Source organism: Neltuma alba, unplaced genomic scaffold, assembly GCF_004799145.2.
Source record: "Neltuma alba isolate B1F8T4 unplaced genomic scaffold, ASM479914v2 tig00010388_pilon, whole genome shotgun sequence".
Taxonomy (NCBI): Eukaryota; Viridiplantae; Streptophyta; class Magnoliopsida; order Fabales; family Fabaceae; genus Neltuma; species Neltuma alba.
The window spans coordinates 104,436-122,695 of NW_021635291.1; the positions used below are offsets into that span (position 1 = coordinate 104,436).

At 34.1% G+C, this 18,260-nt stretch overlaps 2 protein-coding genes across 2 annotated transcripts; both read right to left on the reverse strand.

Annotated features, from left to right (window-relative positions):
- Positions 1-183: 183 nt before the first annotated feature.
- On the reverse strand, positions 184-5,690 carry LOC114756338 (cytochrome P450 CYP736A12-like). Its single transcript, XM_028945278.1, has 2 exons — positions 5,379-5,690; positions 184-552 (listed from the first exon to the last, which is right to left on the reverse strand). The coding sequence occupies exons 1-2, from the start codon at positions 5,688-5,690 to the stop codon at positions 184-186; spliced, it is 681 nt and encodes a 226-aa protein (XP_028801111.1).
- Positions 5,691-8,124: 2,434 nt separating this feature from the next.
- On the reverse strand, positions 8,125-11,472 carry LOC114756339 (cytochrome P450 CYP736A12-like). Its single transcript, XM_028945279.1, has 2 exons — positions 10,771-11,472; positions 8,125-9,108 (listed from the first exon to the last, which is right to left on the reverse strand). Exons 1-2 carry the CDS (start codon positions 11,470-11,472, stop codon positions 8,281-8,283), a joined length of 1,530 nt encoding a protein of 509 aa, XP_028801112.1. The 3' UTR covers positions 8,125-8,280.
- Between the last annotated feature and the right edge of the window lie 6,788 nt (positions 11,473-18,260).

Here is an 18,260-nt window from a genome sequence, read left to right on the forward strand (position 1 = left end):
CAATTAAAGTAATGCATTAATTGTGCTATAACCAGCTTAACAGTAATTAACCTTAATTGCATGCCAAGGCATCCTCTTCAACCTAGACCAAATGGTATCAGTTGGAATTCTTTTCCTCAGAGATCTACATTGCTATTTAGGAACCTCTCTAGATAAAAGGCTTCCACATTATCTGACCATATCTTAGGATCCCGTCCTATTGCCCACACATTCACAATCACTCGTGACTTGTTCCTTATATAATATCCATTGATAGTTATATCCTCGGTGCTGGCTCGAGGGAGCAGCAATGGCGCAACAGGATGTAGTCTCAAAGTCTCTTTGACCACCATGTCCAAGTAAGTCAACCTCGGCAACCAAATTGCTTTTTCCTACTAGGTTTTCCAGCTCATGTTGGAGTTTTTTCATTACTCTGGGATTCTTCAAGAGTTCTGAGAAAACCCAGAGACTAACAGTGACAGAAGTGTCTATTGCACCAGAAAGCAAGTCCAAAAGTATGGCCTTGATATTGGTTTGATCTTTGACTGGATTTTGTTCATCGTCGTGAGAATCCTTCAAGCAAGAGATCAAAGTAATATGTCTACGATGTCCTTGTGTTGCATTTTCTACAGTACTGCTTGTGCCTCTTTATGCTCTTTGATGATCATTTCTAACATTTTGTCAATTTCCTTGCCATTCGTCTTTAAGCATTTTGTAAAAGCCTCGATCAGTAATACTTCGTTAATATGAGTACCAGTAACAAATTTTGTAGGATTAATGTAAACTATGTTATATATATTATAAAATTTTGTACAAAATTATACTCTTCCGGTCCTTAATATAGAACCCAATTGTTGAGTTGGTTTTGGTCCTAAATATAAAACTCATTTATCATATTTATCAATTTTCTCTAAATTATACCTATGGATACTCCCTCAACCATAATCAAGTAGAAGAGGGAGATGTGGTATTAAGAAAGATAATTATGGTGTTTTAGAAAAAACATGTTGTAACATCCTAATTTTCATATATCTAATATGTAAACAAATTTTTATAGAATAGGTAGAGGTTAAATATACATATATGTAATTAAAATAATTCTGATTTTATGTGTGTGTGTGTGTGTGTGAGAGAGAGAGAGAGAGAGAGAAAATGAATAAAATATCGATGTTAAGAAGTTCCACATTGATTAAATGATAGGAAGTGGATAAAATAACAATGTTAAGAAGTTCTACATCGACTAAATAATGGGAAGAGGAAGCTCTAGGAGCCTATATATAGGTGGTAGTAGGAAAGAGTTAAAGATGAACCAAATAATTTTCGCACAAAACTGAAATAGTCTCAGTAAAGTGCTGTTTACGGGTCTGTAAACCGTTGGATCGGGCTGAAATTTGGTCAGCTGATCCTAGACTTCAAACTTGTTGGTTTCAATGGTTGGATCGTCAATTCAATGTTTAAGTTACAAGTTTTTAGGTATGTTTTTCATTTATATCTTTTGGATTTAGCAGATAGAGTTCTGAATAGTAAATTAGCATTTTAAAGTTCATTCACCGTTAGATTGAGCTATAATTTGAAGGATAGTATCATGATAGATAGGAAATTGAATTCAACGGTTAGATTAAGGGTTTAACTTTTGTAGTGAGAATAACCTGGCTCTGATACCAAAAATAAAATAACCTTCCTAAATAAACAGATAAACTTAACTTTTTCATAGTAACTTTAAGAAATAACTTTTTATAACCAAACCATGCTAAATACAAACTCAAATTATATCACAATCATCTACCCTAACTAATTATATAATATTATTATCCGTGATAGATAAGAGCAGCACCCAATCATACATCTTATTACAGATAAAAGAACTTTTCTTAACTCACTCAAATACAAACTATATAAGAAAGGATCAATCTCATCTAATATGATTATAAAACAACATATAATATAGCTCATAAATCATAATATTAAGAATTAAATCTTAATTCATACTTTTTAATAAATTCATAAACAAATCACAAGCGAATATGCGATCCTAGGCCTCTGGCCACCTATCAGCACACATACCACAATAGTACACTCAAAGGACATAAGAAATATTAATGCATGAATCAATTAAAAGCAATTTATCCTAAGGTGGCAATATACAGGATACAACATAGCTCATAAATCGAGGAGACGCTACAAGTTGCTAATGTAGCTTTACTCCTCCTGAGCCTTCCCTGACGTCCCTCCCTTAAAGCTTTCACTTGAAAAATGTTAAACAATAGGGATGAGACAATGTCTCAATAACTAAATCCCTACCTATCACACACACTAGCATGGGCTAGCGAGGTGTCAGGTGGGATACACAGAGTTAATAATAGTCAATAGACACTTATCTAACAGTTGAACTCACAATAACCATACAGGTCAAATGTATCTGGCAATCTCATGCAAATGATGATTTCAAAAAAGATAACATACTTTTCATTTATTCAAAAGATATAAACATAATGAAGATACCATGTCATATGAAATCTATGAACTCAAATTCATCCTTATATCCTCCTTATTTCCACCGACTGGACCCATGGGCTAAGTTCTTTTCATTTTACTAGCTACTCTAACAAGCTCACCACTCAAGTGATATGGACCGGCCAAAGACCACAGAGCACTCGGTGGACTATGGGTCCCCCCTCGAAGAACTAGTAGGGTGTCGCAGTCCCTCGAAGAACTAGTGAGACAATAATAGTGGCCAACCATAGAGCTTCGTATAGAGGCCGATACCACGTGATAAGTATACAAATCTCAATAACTCCAATCATCTCCTTCCTCCACCCAAACTAGATGCACAGGGTTCAAAATAATATATTTATATGCATAATCAACCGAATTCCAAAATAACACCTCATAGTCATAATCATTAATTTCTAACAATACAAACGATTTCAATCCTTTTCAAAAAAATATCCCACAAGACAGTTCATACAAAACATAATATATGTATACGAAACTTGGTTAAAATCACTCACCAACCTCATACCAATGCATGTAATAGATAGAAATTTAGTTACCTGGTCTCCTAACTAACAATCAAGCACAAACGAGGCCCATACTCGAAAATGCCACAATATGGTTTATATCTACAATTGAAATTAAAAATTTATTTCTACAGTATTAGAGTAAACTACTCATAAATTTCTAAACTTTAACGCTCCCTCTAATACATTCAGCTGTTACTCGAAATTCTAGCTCGAAAAGCTTTTTCTAAGGTTTGGGGTAAGAACATATATATGATGATTTATATTCAATTCCTAGGCTCCCTTAACTTATATTATCTTTAGTTATTAAATTATATCATTTGAAGTACCAAATTCACAACCTAGATAAAGAACCCTCAATTTATAACTTATGTTCTATCTTCAAAGAATTTAGACAGATAACCTCAATATAAGTTAATTTATTCTTACTGTAGAAGACTAATTATTAATCCAACTATTGAATTTAATGTCTTACATGTTACAAGACTACTCTCTAAATTTCGGATTAATCCAACGGTGAAAAAATTTAAAAACACTAACTACTATCTACCAAATGTAAAAAAAATAAATGAAAAACATACCTAAGAACTTGTAACTCAGACATTGAATTGACGATCTAACCATTGAAACTAACAAGTTTGAAGTCTAGGATCAGCTAACCAAATTGCAGCCCGATCCAACGGTTTACAGACCCGTAAATAGCACTTTACTGAGACTATCTCAGTTTTGTGCGAAAATTATTTGGTTCATCTTTAACTCTCCCCTACTACCACCTATATATAGGCTCCTAGAGCTTCCTCTTCCCATCATTTAGTCGATGTGGGACTTCTTAACATTGTTATTTTATCCACTTCCTATCATTTAATCAATGTGGAACTTCTTAACATCACTATTTTATTCATTTTCACATACACACACACACAAAATCAGAATTATTTTAATTACATATATGTATATTTAACCTCTACCTATTCTATAAAAATTTGTTTACATATTAGATATATGAAAATTAGGATGTTACATGTGTCACATTTTTTATAATCAACTAACTTATTTAACTTCCTTAATCTAATCAAATTAGTTAAACGGATCTTATATTAAGGACCGAACAAGTACTTTTCAAAAAACTAAAATTTTGCAGCTTATTTCTAACTTCATGTGTGGCCTGAGTTAACAATCTAGTTTCACTCAAATTCTTTTATCTTCTTTAATTTAAATTTTTTAATTATATTTTTTAGCTTAGTTTTTATCTGTCACGTTTGTTCTCTCTGTTTTATTATATTTTACTGAGAATCACTTATTGGTAAACAAAGCAACCAACTGTATAATTTAAATAAAAAATTTCAGTAAAAATAAAAGGAGAGCAAAGTAACCAACTGTATAATTATAATAAAAGGTAGATTGACAATGTGACACGCAAATTTTTGGCTTGTATGAGATTTTGATTCTGGACCCACAGAACAAATTAAATACATACAAGCAAGGGAGAAAGAAAAATAAAATGTAGCCTTTTTTACATGGGTTTGAGAAGTCTAACAAAACTTAGTGCGAAGGGCTAATTTATTGTAAAAATCGCAAAAAAAAAACCTTAAAATTAAAAAATTACAAACCAAGAATTAATTCACAAAAATTGTTATGATTTGTTTATCAATTATCATCAATACTGATGATGTTGTAATGTGTTATTATTTGAAATTTCCTATTTTCACAGTCTTTTTTGGTGATTTTTTCTATTTTTTAAGTATTAATTTATTTTTTGTATTATTTAGTAATTGCAGATTTTATTATATGTATTTTCATCAATATGCTTTCGCATTTGATTATTCTGAAGACCTATTAAGAGTAGCTTATTAGAGTAATTAGAAATTTGGTTCTTTAATATTAAGAATGTTTTTTTTTTGCCCCAAAAGATTATGATTAGTTTTAAAAAGAAAAATTTGGGGAAAAAATCCTTGTTTAAAAGTTTAATTGGCTAAAAGGACTTAAATTTAAGAACGTGCAGTTATAACCTGTGAGTGCAATCTTTTTTTCCTGCTGTGCTAAAATGACTTCCGTGTTGATAATTATTGCACACAGCCAGGAAAAAAAAAGTTGCATTTATGAATTATAGTTGCACTTGTTCAAATTTAAATCTTTTTAACAAATTAAATTCTAAACAAAAACTGTAACCAAATGTTCTTTTTAAAAACTGGAATAAAAAAAAAGATACCTGAATATCAAATGGGCCAAGAAAGGCAAGAAGTCTACGATATTGAAACCTCCTGCCAAGCTGAGCGTCTCTTGAACTATTCTCTTCAAATCAAACCTATCGTCTCTCTTGCATCCCAGTATGATTCTATAAATTATGTCGTCTATCACGTCCCCCACCTTCTCACTTACATCTACCACATCACGCGCCGCCGCCGATTCCTTTATCGACTTCACCGCCTCTCTCAACTCCTCCCTTCTCATGGGACGAAACATCTCCACTCTCGACACACTAAAAAGCTGCAAAGTACGGAGCTTCCTCATGTCGCACCAGTAAGGGCCATATTCAGCGAAAGCGATTCCCTTGGAGCCATAAGAAAGGAACTCCGATGCTTGAGTCCTTGGGCGGCTGGCAAAAACGACGTCGTGCGTCTTGAGTAAAAGCTCAGCAGCTTCAGGGGAAGAGACAACAACGGCAGGCACCTGTCCTAGTCTGAGGGACATGATGGGGCCATATCGTCTAGCCAGAGAGTGAAGGGAACCGGGGGGGAGGGTACCCAACAGGTGGAGGTTGCCGATCACCGGCCATGCCGGTGGACCTGGCGGTTGTTCCTGGCCATCTCTGGTTGGTTTGAAGTGAGAGAGTAGGAGTAAAAGTCATAGAGTGAAGAAGAGAAATACGGCAAGAAAGAGAAATGGTGGGGAAGGTAGCAATAATGAAGATGGAGGCAGCATGTTTAGACTTTAGATGAGTGTTTGTGTCAGAAAGGGGAAGGAACTGAATGAGGAAGCACATGAGTAGAGTTGGAAATGCGGGCTGGCGATGCAGATACGGGCCAGCCCGTACTTTGGCGGGCTGACATTTTGCCAGCCCGAGCCCGCCTTGGCTAGCCCGCCGGCTCGCCTAACTTTTTTTTTTTTTTGAAATATTATTATTTGTATAGGTTTGAGCTTAGTTTGTAATGTTAAAATTGGACTTAGCATTTTAAACTTGAGTAATGAGTTATAATAAAATAATGTGAGGATTACTTTATAATTTGAGAAGATATTTTAGAAAAACTAACACATATTTTTTTCTAAAATAATTAATTTGACTATTTTTCTTATCCAAATTAATTAAGTACATCTTTTATGTATGTATTACATATGCAATTACATGGATGAGAAGATGTAAATATGAGATTTGAGGGTTAAAATCCTCCAATTATGTTGTATAATATATTAGAAATTATATAAAAATAAAAATTTAAAAAAAAAAGCGGGCTGAAAACGGTGCGGGCTGGAGTAGCCCGCACCTTGGCGAGTTGGCAAAAGCCCGCCATAGGCTGGCGGGCTGGACCCGCGGGCCCAGCTCGTATTACTAGCTCTACACATGAGGTGGGGTTGTATTTATAACGTTTTGCGGGGAGGTAATTACTGAGGATATGTTTGTTTAAATTTTCTTTTTAAATTCTTTTTAAAGCGACTTTGAGAAGGTAACTAACTAAATATGAGATAACTATTATTTAAATTAGGTTAAAAATTTTGTTTAGTCATTTAAACCATTTTTTTAAAATTAATTATTTTAAGAAACTAATAATTTATATCACCTGAGAAGATAATTTACCTTTTTAAAATTAGCTCAAATAATAATTATTTCATGTTTAATCTCTTATAATAATTTTTGAAAACTTACACAACGACTTGTTTAGACATTTACAAAATTAACTTTTTTTTTATGCCTACAAAGGTAACTTTTATGTCGACTTATTTTATAAATTTAAATAAAAATAAAAATCAATCAGCATAATATGATTTATTTTTAAATAGGCTTTTATAAAAAAAATCAATTTAATTAAAACTTATTTGAATAACATGTTGAAAAAAAATGAGATTTGAATCTTAAAATATTAAAGGGTGAAGGGACAAATTTACTCATCATAATATTAAAAAAAAAAAGGCATCAAACACCATAATAAAATATTAGGAGCAAAATACATACGAAACTGGACAAAAGTGTCATCTCCGTTAATTTTCCAAAACCGTGAAGTAATTAACGGCGATGGTAATTTTTGCATCCTTTTATACTGTTCATGGGCATTTTTGTCCCTTGCATCTTATTATGATGCCTGATACTTCTTTTAATACTCTTCTAGTCTTCAATATAAGACTTATTTAATTAATTTGATTGGATTAAAGAAGTTAGGTAAGTTTGTTAATTATAAAAAATATGACATGTTTTTCCTAAAACACCACAATCATCTTTTTTAATATCCTCTCTTTCTTTTCTACTTAGATTATGGTTAAGAGAGATCTATAAGGATAATTTAGAAAAAATTGATAAATATAAGAAATAGGTCTTATATTTAAGATCAAAATCATTTCAATAATTAGGTTCCATATTAAGAACCGGAGGAGTATTATAATAAGTAAATTTGTCCCTTCACCCAATATTAAAAGTAAAAATTAAAAGAATATGTAAGATATTCAAATGAAATTATTAAAAGGGTCGTGAGAAAGCTTCCTGTAACAAATTAAAATGTTTGAAACGTGGTGTGATTTTCAGTACCCAGAAAGAAAAACGCGGTGTGCGAAGGTGACATCAGCAGAGCCGACGCTGAGTTTTGTGTTTTCGGTCAATGGTTTCTCTGTGGCCCAAATAACATGTGGCGGTGAATGAATACTGAAACTGGATAACCCTTCTCTACTATTCGTTTCCTCCTTGTTTTTCACCTTAATCAATTGGGTGCACAAACGAGGCAATAGCCCAAATAATAGCTCGCCGATATTGTGCCTATTCAAATATTTTATACTTTTTTTTTCCCAAATGAGTTCTAATATTTTTATTCATATGTCACAAAATAGAAGAAGCGCTACCTTTCAAAGGGGAAAAAAAGATAACCAATATATAAAGCTTATTTGAAAATATGGAAGCACAACTGACATTATAAAACAAATTTATCACATAATTAATTTTTAACCATTCCATTAAAGATTACACTGACACATGACTAACTAATTAAACTTCTACTGTTACAATAACATGCTTTGCATCGATTAGGATATAAGGGGTGGAGCTATTATTGAGCTGCAAAACGCCTCAAACTAAGATTCATCAATTAATTGGTAGGCGATAAGATGGGAGAGCTAGCAAGTGATTAGCTCTTGGCATTGTCAAACCAAATGTCTCAGTCATATCCAACTCATCTGGAGACTTGTCCTCCGGAAGTTCCCAGTTGAAGCAGTGCACTAACTGTGCTAAGATAAGCTTAACAGTAATTAAACCCAATTGCAGACCAGGGCAGCCTCTTCGACCAGAACCGAATGGTAAGAATTGGAACTCATATCCTCGATAATCCATATTGCCATCCAAGAACCTCTCTGGAAAAAATTCTTCCACATTATCAGACCATACCTTAGGATCTCTTCCTATGCTCCATGAATTCACTATGATTCGAGAATTCTTCCTTATGTAATAGCCATTGATTATGATATCTTCCCCGCACACACGAGGGACTAGTAAGGGTCCAACTGGGTATAGTCTCATAGTCTCTTTAACCACCATATCTAAGTAACTCAACCTTGGCAAATCGGCTTCCTCGACCATTTTGCTTTTTCCTACTTGGTTTTCTAGTTCGAGTTGGAGTTTTTTCATCACTCTTGGATTCCTTAAGAGTTCTGGAAAAGCCCACAGAATGACAACAGAAGAAGTGTCTAATGCAGCAGCAATCATATCCAGAAGCATGGCTTTGATGTTGGTTCGATCTATGACAAAGTTGTGGTGATCATCGTAATTGGTATCCATGCAAGAGAGTAGTATGTCCACGAAGTCCTTGTGTTGTCTATTCTGTTCTTCTGGTGCTGCCTCTTCATGCTCTCTAACAATGGTCTCTAATATCTCATCAACTTCCTTGCTCGTCTTCACCAAACGTCTTGTAAAGCCCTAAATCGAAAGGAATATACTTTAGCTTCCAAAAACTAATACTGTAGTTGATTATTAGTTAACTTAAATCTGCTGGGTATAATTTCACCCAATTTTTTTTTAAAAGAAACTTGAGCCCTCGGACTTTCTATAATGTAATGCCGACAGAAATTTAATGGTATAGAAGGACGTGTGATTCCCTCTATTTTGTGCATGTGGAAAGAGATTTCTGGTGTCGTATTAGCAAGTGGGGTGCAGACTTATAACTCAACCAGAGTTACAATATTTCTACGACAGGAAAACAAGTTGCCCCCGCCATTAAAACCAACCACGTGCCATGGTTTCAATTTGATTTTGTAATGGTGAGCTGGCGGGGGCATACTAAATCTTTCCAAAAGTTAATTATTCCATGCTGCTTAATCCATTATATTGTTTGTGCATAATTTCATCCATTTTCTTTTGCTTTTTAGAAACTTGAACCCTCTAACTTTCTAGCTATAATCTAATTTTAATTGGTGTGTCCAATAGTTGCTAATATCTTTTTTTTTTTTGGAGTCAATATCAACTTATTCATTTTTTTAACATACGACCTATTTTTCAATTTGAAAAACATTCGGACTAATTATAATTAACTAACTTCTTATTCAATGTAATTCAAACTCATTAAAAAATGGAACGAAATCCAATTTGAATATGCCATTGAGCAATGACTTATACGAGAAAGAACAATAGGTTTGTGCAGTTCCATTGAAGAAGGGCAGATGGGAGTGGAGTGTATAAAATCAAAACGCAGGCGCTTTAGACACCACTCATTAATGATATACTGGGATGTGTCACTTCGTCTGGTCTCAGGAAGAGATTAATAGCCCCAGCACTTTAAAAAAGACTTTTGTTTTTCCCATGAAAACTGAAATCAATACATCAACACAGCAAGTACAAACACAAGTACAAGTCAAGCTACCCCTCGTCAACTACCACCTCACGGATGTTAGATGGGCTTTGATGAAAGGTATAAAAATTGCTATCTAGATAACATAGTTAAGTGATCCGCAGTTCTAATATGTTGCCTATTTCTGTGATGCATCCGCACGTGCCATTTCCTATGAAAAAGTATTCTAGTTTCCTTGATAACGTCTCTGAAAGGATGAAGAGGGTCACATCCCCTATTGTTTTTATATTAAATTTCACATCAAATGCGTAATATTTTAAAGTCTATTATAATATTTTTTTATTTTTATATTAAATTTTACATAAAATGCGTAATATTTTAATATCTTAAAATAATAAAAAAAAATGAAGTTTTTATTTTTTTAAAAAAATTTAAAATCGCATTAAAGTATTACTTATTTTATATAAAATTTAATAATAAAAAATATATGTGAGGTTACAATATTACAAAAAACATAAAAAGAGAGGCATATTACCCTAAGCTATTAAGGTCAGGCCATGCGCGGCTATAACCCTATCCACCCGTGAATGAATTATTTTGAAAAGACGTGAATTCTCTTAAATTCCCATACCCATCATCCCCCCCTTGTGTGTTCAATGCTTCACCTTGGACCGCTCTTGGATCAAAAGCTGAGACGCAGCTAGACAACGGACAGATTTAATTTGCTGGCTGAAGCATTGAATTTACCAGAAGGAATAAGAACAGTAAATATGTAGTTGAGTTGATAATGGTACCTGGATATCAAGTGGCGCCAAGAAAGGCACGAAATCTGCAATATTGAAGGCTCCAGCCAATTTCATCCCCTCATGAATAAGACCCTTCAGATCAAACCTATCGTCCCTGTTGCGTCCAAATATCATTTTATACATTATGTCTTCTACAAGCCGCTCCACCTTCTCCGTCAGATCCACCACCTCACTCGCCGCCGCCGATTTCTCAATCGACTTCACCAGCTGTCTCAACTCCTCCCTTCTTAAGGGAGCAAACGTCTCCAATTTCGATGAGCTAAAAAGCTCCAAAGTACAGAGCTTCCTCATGTCGCGCCAGTAAGGGCCATATTCAGAGAAAACCATCCCCTTGGAGCCATAAGAAAGGAAATCCGACGCTTGAGTCCTTGGGCGGTTGGCAAAAGCGACGTCGTGCGTCCTGAGGAAAAGCTCGGCGGCATCAGGGGAAGAGACGACAACAGCAGGGACCTGTCCGAGTCGCAAGGACATGATGGGTCCATAGCGCTTCGCGAGAGACTGAAGGAATCGGTGCGGGAGAGTACCCAACTGGTGGAGGTTGCCGATCACCGGCCAGGCCGGTGGCCCTGGCGGTTGTTTCTGGCCATGCTTAGGTCGTCTAAGGCACAGGGATAGGAACAGAGCTGAGAGAAGGAAGAGAAGTGGAAGAAGGAGGAGGGAAGGGAAGGGCAAAGAGGACGCAGGCAACATGTTTGATTTTTTGTCCGAGAGTAAATGAAGAAAAATGAAGGAGGCTAGCTTCAGTGGTTTGTATATATTATTAGGCGTCCGCATTCTGTGCTCATCAGGTTGATGAACACGGCCTGTTTTGAGCGCTGAGTGCTGTGCTGAGTGAGTGCTGAGTGTGAGTGCTGAGTGCTGAGTGCTGTGCTGAGTGAGTGCTGAGTGTTGACTGCTGAGCAGTGTGCCACTTTAGTTTTTCCCCCCCCCCCTTTTTTAACTGTTCTTATTAAAAAAAATATATGCATGAAAATTATTTTTGGTTTAAGCTTCAGATTATTTTTTTTGGTATATTTATTACTCTAAAATATTGTGTTTCATCTAGCATGCTAAAGTATGTTTTCCAGATGTATCTCACATCTTAAAATATTTTTTGATACAATTATCCAACATCCTAAATTATTTTTTAGGCAAGTTCTGCATCCTAGAAATATTTTTCGATTCATCCATCACCGTGAAATATCTTGTCAAATGCGTCTAGTATTCTAAACTATTTTGTGATTCATCCAACACTTTAAAATATTTTTAGATACATCAGTATTTTCACTAAATACGCATGAAAAAATATTTTAGAGTATCAGATGAAACTTAATCCAAAAATAATTTTAATATATACTACCTCCGGTCTTTAATATAAGAGTTAGTTGACTAATTTGAGTAGATTAAAAAAAATAGTTAAGTTAGTTATTTATAACAAATAGGTGTTATTTTTTCTAAAATATTCTTACTAATCAAATCTATTGGCTAAAACTAATATTATTACAATGACTATTTTGAGAAAAAATGAATAACTATGATAAATAAAATGGATTAAGATCTTATATTTAGAATCAAAATAAAAGTCAAATAAACTCTTATATTAAAAATAAAAAAAATAGTACATTTTTTTGGCGATAAACAAGGAAAGAAAAAAAGCAAAAGAAAAAAACTAAGGCCCTACACTAGTCAGCACTCAAAACACCAGTGTTTTGGGCGCTAAGCATGCTGTGCTTATCAGCCTAATGAGCACAGAATGTGGTCCTATGCGTCCGCATTCCGTGCTCAGCACTCAAAGCACCTTTTGAGTGTTGACTGCTAAGTGCTGAGCATTGTGAGACCTTAGGTTCCCCCCTTTTTACTGTTCTTATTAAAAAATATATATATGCTTGAAAATTATTTTTGGTTTAAGCTTCAAAGTATTTTTTTTGGGTATATTTATTATTCTAAAATATTGTGTTTCATCTAGCACGCTAAAGTATTTTTCTCATATGTACCTCACATCTTAAAGTATTTTTTGATACAATTATCCAACATCCTAAATTACTTTTTAGGCAAGTTCGGCATCCTAGAAATATTTTTTGATTCATCTGTCATCATGAAATATCTTGTCAAATGCGTTTAGTACCCTAAAATATTTTGTGATTCATCCAATACTTTAAAATATTTTTAGATACATCAGTATTTTTACTAAATACACATGAAAAAATATTTTAAAGTATTGGATGAAACTTAATCCAAAAATAATTTTAATATATACTACCTTAGCTCTTTAATATAAGAGTTAGTTAACTAATTTGAGAAGATTAAAAAAACTAGTTAAGTTACTTATTTGTAGCAAATAGGTGTTATTTTTTCTAAAATATTCTTACTAATCAAATCTATTGGCTAAAACTAGTATTATTACAATGATTATTTTGAGAAAAAATAAATAAATATGATAGATAAAATGGATTAGGATCTTATATTTAGAATTAAAATAAAAGGTAAATAAACTCTTATATTAAGAATAAAAAAATAATACATTTTTTTTTGTGATAAACAAGGAGAGAGAGAAAAAAAAAGCAAAAGAAAAAAACTAAGGCCCCACGCTGGTCTGAGCACGGAATGTGGTCCCTATTATTAAAGGGTCCTTTGCTTGGTTAAGGCAAGGAACAAAAAACCGAACCGGACACTGAACCGATCTAGATACTGGTTCAAGGGTTAATGGTTCAGATCGGGTCAAACCGTGGTCAGACCGGTAATAATTAAAATAATATAATTTAGTTAAAATAGGTGTAGATATTTATATTTTAATGATGAAAAATAATATTTAATCTTTGAATTGATAATTATATTTGAAATAATTTATAGACATGACTTTTTCCCTTTTTATTCTTTTTTTTCTTTTGACTGAATAAAGATTCTATTGTTTGTTTTGTTTGCTTTCTAATTTTCTTATCCTTTTTTCCTTCCCCTTTCTTCTCTCCCACGTGATCCCATGAGTAGCCCCTCTTCATAATGCGCAAAGCAGCTTTTTATTTTTTCTTTCTTCCTTGGACAATGAACAAGCAAAGGAGGCTTGGAAGCTTGAACACGCAACACTATCAAATCGGTTTGTGTTCCTCACTTCTTATTTACCGATCTTCCTCTGCGTTTCATCTTTCTCCTTCTCTTCTGATCCTCTACAAGCAAAACAAGTCTGATGCTTCAGAGTGGCACACAGCGTACTTCCAAACAAAGTTTTGTCTCTCTCTGTGATCTCCTCTGGTTCTGCCATTGCAGTTTTCATGGTCTTCGGCCGGCAAGTCATCCATGTCTGGTGAACAGTAAGAAGAAGAAGGAAGTGAAAAATAATAACCGGCCAACCCGCCCAACCAATGATTTGCACGATTTTTACCGGTTTATTCCGGTTTGTTCCGGTTCGGTTGAAAGCCGGTTTTTAAGTTAAATCAGACCGGACATTTGGCCGGTTAACCGGTTTTCCGGTTCAACCGGCTGGTCCGGTCCAATTTTTTTTTTTTTTTCCATGGGTTAAGGCGCATTTGGTTTGAGGAGAGGCATATTAGAGGCTAGGGAAAGGAAGGAAGGGTAGGGCGTGAGAGAATAGGAAAGATTTTAATGTTATTTTATTTAGTTTGATTAAAAGGAGAGAAAGAGATAGATATTTAATGATCTCTTATTTAGGGTTTATTTGGCATGCTTTGGGTAAAAAAATTGTCAAACAAAGAGAAAAAAGCACAAACCATGGTTTGGGGTCAAAACTATGGTTTGGGAAGAAGCAAAATTGATTTGCTTTTTGGCTCAAAAATTAGAGAGTATCAGAGTGTATTCCAACCCATTCTAATGGATATGTGAATTTTTTTGACCAGGCGGATATACCCTTCAATTATTCATTTTATATTTAAAATCTTTAAAGCAAATTAATATTTTTCTGTTAGAAAAAAATAATCATTTGTCTATAAACATATTTAATCTTATAATTTATGAATATATATACACATATTAATTATTTATTGATTACATTATCTTATATATTATTAATTATGTTAGTAAAAAATATATTATTAACAATTTTATTCCTTCAAATTAAAATTAAAATATATTATAAAATCTATCTTTTATGTAATTATCATATTAAATTATTATAAAAAGTGTTTCTAATAATGACTATCCAAACACTCTCATTTTATCAGAATCACCTTTTCATAAAATCTATTTTCCACAAGATCCATTCTCTCAAAAATCTATTTTCCAAAACCTATTCTCCAAACCATGGTTTGATTTTATCCAAATACCCCTTTAGTTTAAGAGAGGGAATTGAGGGATAGTAATAAGCAATTTATTATTTCATCCCTACATATTAGTTTATATTTTTATTTATATATTATATAAATTAATTCACATTTTGATATAAATCTAATAAATAAAATAATGCATTTGAAAAAAAAATAAAACCCCAAAGATACATGGAAATATTAGTAGTGGAAGAAGATAATGAATGGCTGCGACAGTGACAAGAGGGAGAAGTGACGATAATATAAGGACAAAAATAGCCCCTAATTCATCTCTTTCCTCCTCTTCTTCCACCGCCACCACTATCCCCTTCTCTCTCTCCTAGCACCTTATCGTCCAACTCCATAATCAACTTGCCGCCGGTGACTTATGCCAAGCCAACAAAGAGACTCCCAGCCTCCTCATCATTTTCGTTGGCGGTGGTGCTCTGGAAGACAAGAAAGAAGAAGAAAGGTAGGAGTACACCCCAAACCAAGTTGGGAAATCACAAATATATAAGAATAAATTGGTCAGAAAAAAAGTTGGCTCCCCTAAAAAAAAAACCTCCACTTTGGAGTAAACCAAAACGAGAATAAATGAGGGGAGGGGAGGGAAAATTTTGACTTCCATTTCATTCTAATGCTCTGCTTGGATTGAGAGAAAATGGGAGAGAAATGAAAAGTGAAGTGAAAAATGGGAGAGGAATGGAGTTTTTCTTGAATTGGATGGGAAAGAAAATAAGAGAGAAAGGAAGAGTGGGGGGAAAATAGAGTGGGTTCCATATCTTATTTTCCTCTCAAAATTTCTCTCCATAAATGAAGAGATTTTCACCAAAAAAAAAAATTCATTCCCCTCATTGCCCTCTCCTGCCAAGCTCCCATCAGTCCTCAGCCTTTCTTGCGCCAAATGCTCTCATCGTCATTGGTCCAATGGTCACAGTCCGTCCAGTTAGCCGCATCTTCTTCAGGTATTGTAATATCGCCACTTACTAACTAGAACTAACCATGATAGAAAGGAATAAAACTAGTAAACATACCCTATTATAGTTATTTATAAGCAATCTCATCAATGAGGGGCTAACCATGATAGAAAGGCATTCGTCCTCTATTAGGGCTATCATGGTTAGAAAAAGAAATAACCTATATCTGTAATCAACATACATTATCATATAACATGTTCACACACAAACATTGTTAGGAGAAATTAGTCATAGCGAACATGGTTATAAAACAAAACGCCCCTGAATGATAAATTATAATAGCAGTTCAGATTTGACTATTTTAGTCAATACTAACAACAACTAAACTTGTGAAAATTGCCATTATCACATCGTGGATCACAATAATTCAATCACATGCAATCTAAAGGCCTCAGACCCACTATTAGCACTCTAATCTAGTGTCCAGACAAAATAAATCAAAGATAGAATGTATAATACGTTTATTAAGACAAATGACATAAAAATATGAGAAGGTAAAACAAGTCTCAAATGAATACAGTCTTGATACGTGACAATATATGAAAAGATTGCATAAAATAAGGTCCAGAAACTCTACACTATTAGCTACAACTATTGAGCCTTAGGAGTCTTCCTGAAGCTCTTGCTAACGTATTGTTTCTTGAAAATAGTAAAACAACAGGAGTGAGACAACATATCAGTAATTAAATCCCTACCTATCACACACCCTAACATGGGCTAGCAAGGTGTCAAGTGGGATACGCAAAGCTAATAATAGTTGATAAATATTTATTTAACATTTAAAACTCATAATAACCATATAAGACAAATATTTCCACTAATCTCATGCAGTTGATAATTTCAAAAGAGATAACATACTTTTCATATATTTAAAAGATACAAACATCAACAAAGATCCCATGTCATATGCAATTCCTGAACCCAAATCCATTCTTATATCCTTTTTATTTCCATCAACTGAACCTATAGGCTAAGTTCTTTCCATTTAATTGACAACTCTGACAAGCTCACCACACGATTGATATGGACCAGCCAAAGACCACAGAGCACTCAGTGGACCATAGGTCCCTCCTCGAAGAACTAGTGGGACAATAATATTGACTAACCATAAAGCTTCGTATGGAGACCAACACCACGTGACAAGTATATAAATCTCAATAACTCTAATCATCTCCTTCCCCCACCCAAACCAGATGCACGAGGTCAAAATAACACATTTATATGCATAATCAATTGAATTCTAGGATAACTCCTCCTAGTCATAATCATTAATTTCTAACAATACAAACGATTTTAATCTTTTTCAAAATAGCATCCCACAAGACAGTTCATAAAAAACATAATATACTTTTATAAAAATTAGTTATAAAACCACTCACCAACTTCATACTAGAGCATGCAATAAAGAGAAATTTAGTTACCTGGTCTCCTAGCTAACAGCCAAATACAACCAAAATCCAACCTCGAAAACGTTACAATAGGGTTTATATCTACAAACCAAATTAAAATGTTATCTCTATAGTTGATAAACTCCTATTTTACTATAGTTTTTGATATTGTTTTTGGTGTTTTTATCAGCATTATTATGCATAAATTGAATGTTTTTAGATATAATTTGTAAAGAGAGTAATTATGTGAATTAATTGATAAATGGATTGATTTAATTGCTCTTTTATGATTTTCCAAAAGTATTTCCCCTAGCTACATGACATTATAATGATTTGTGGTTTATTTGTGTAGGGCATTTAAGGAAATTTCCATATTATAGAAATTACAACCAAGGACCAAAAGAATAGCATATGAGGATTGCATGAAAATGACAAAGAAGGACCAGATGAAACTATGTGTTTTGCTCAAGTCTTCATCTCAATGGAGATTCCATCATCATATTCACTCCTCGTTCAGTTTGTCAGAGAGTGAGAATCACGATTTCATCTTGCTCCTATCATCTGATCTGGATCTCGGTTCCCATTTATCTCATATCCACCCTCCATACTCACATAACCACACCTGGAAGTCTCTGCCACCTCTCCACCCTTCAGAATCCACATCATCTCACTCCCATTCTTCTAGCTCCCTCTGTCACTCTCCATCTCGTAACAATCTCTCTCTCCCTCCATCCATCCACTTTGCTGCTTTGCCTCCTACCCTTTGTCATTCTCTTCCATCTGATCTGTATCACCTTTGCCATGGCCATCGTAGTCCTTGACGACGCGGTACAGAGCGAAAGCATGGCAGCTAAGCATCTGTGTTCTTCTTAGAAGTGAAG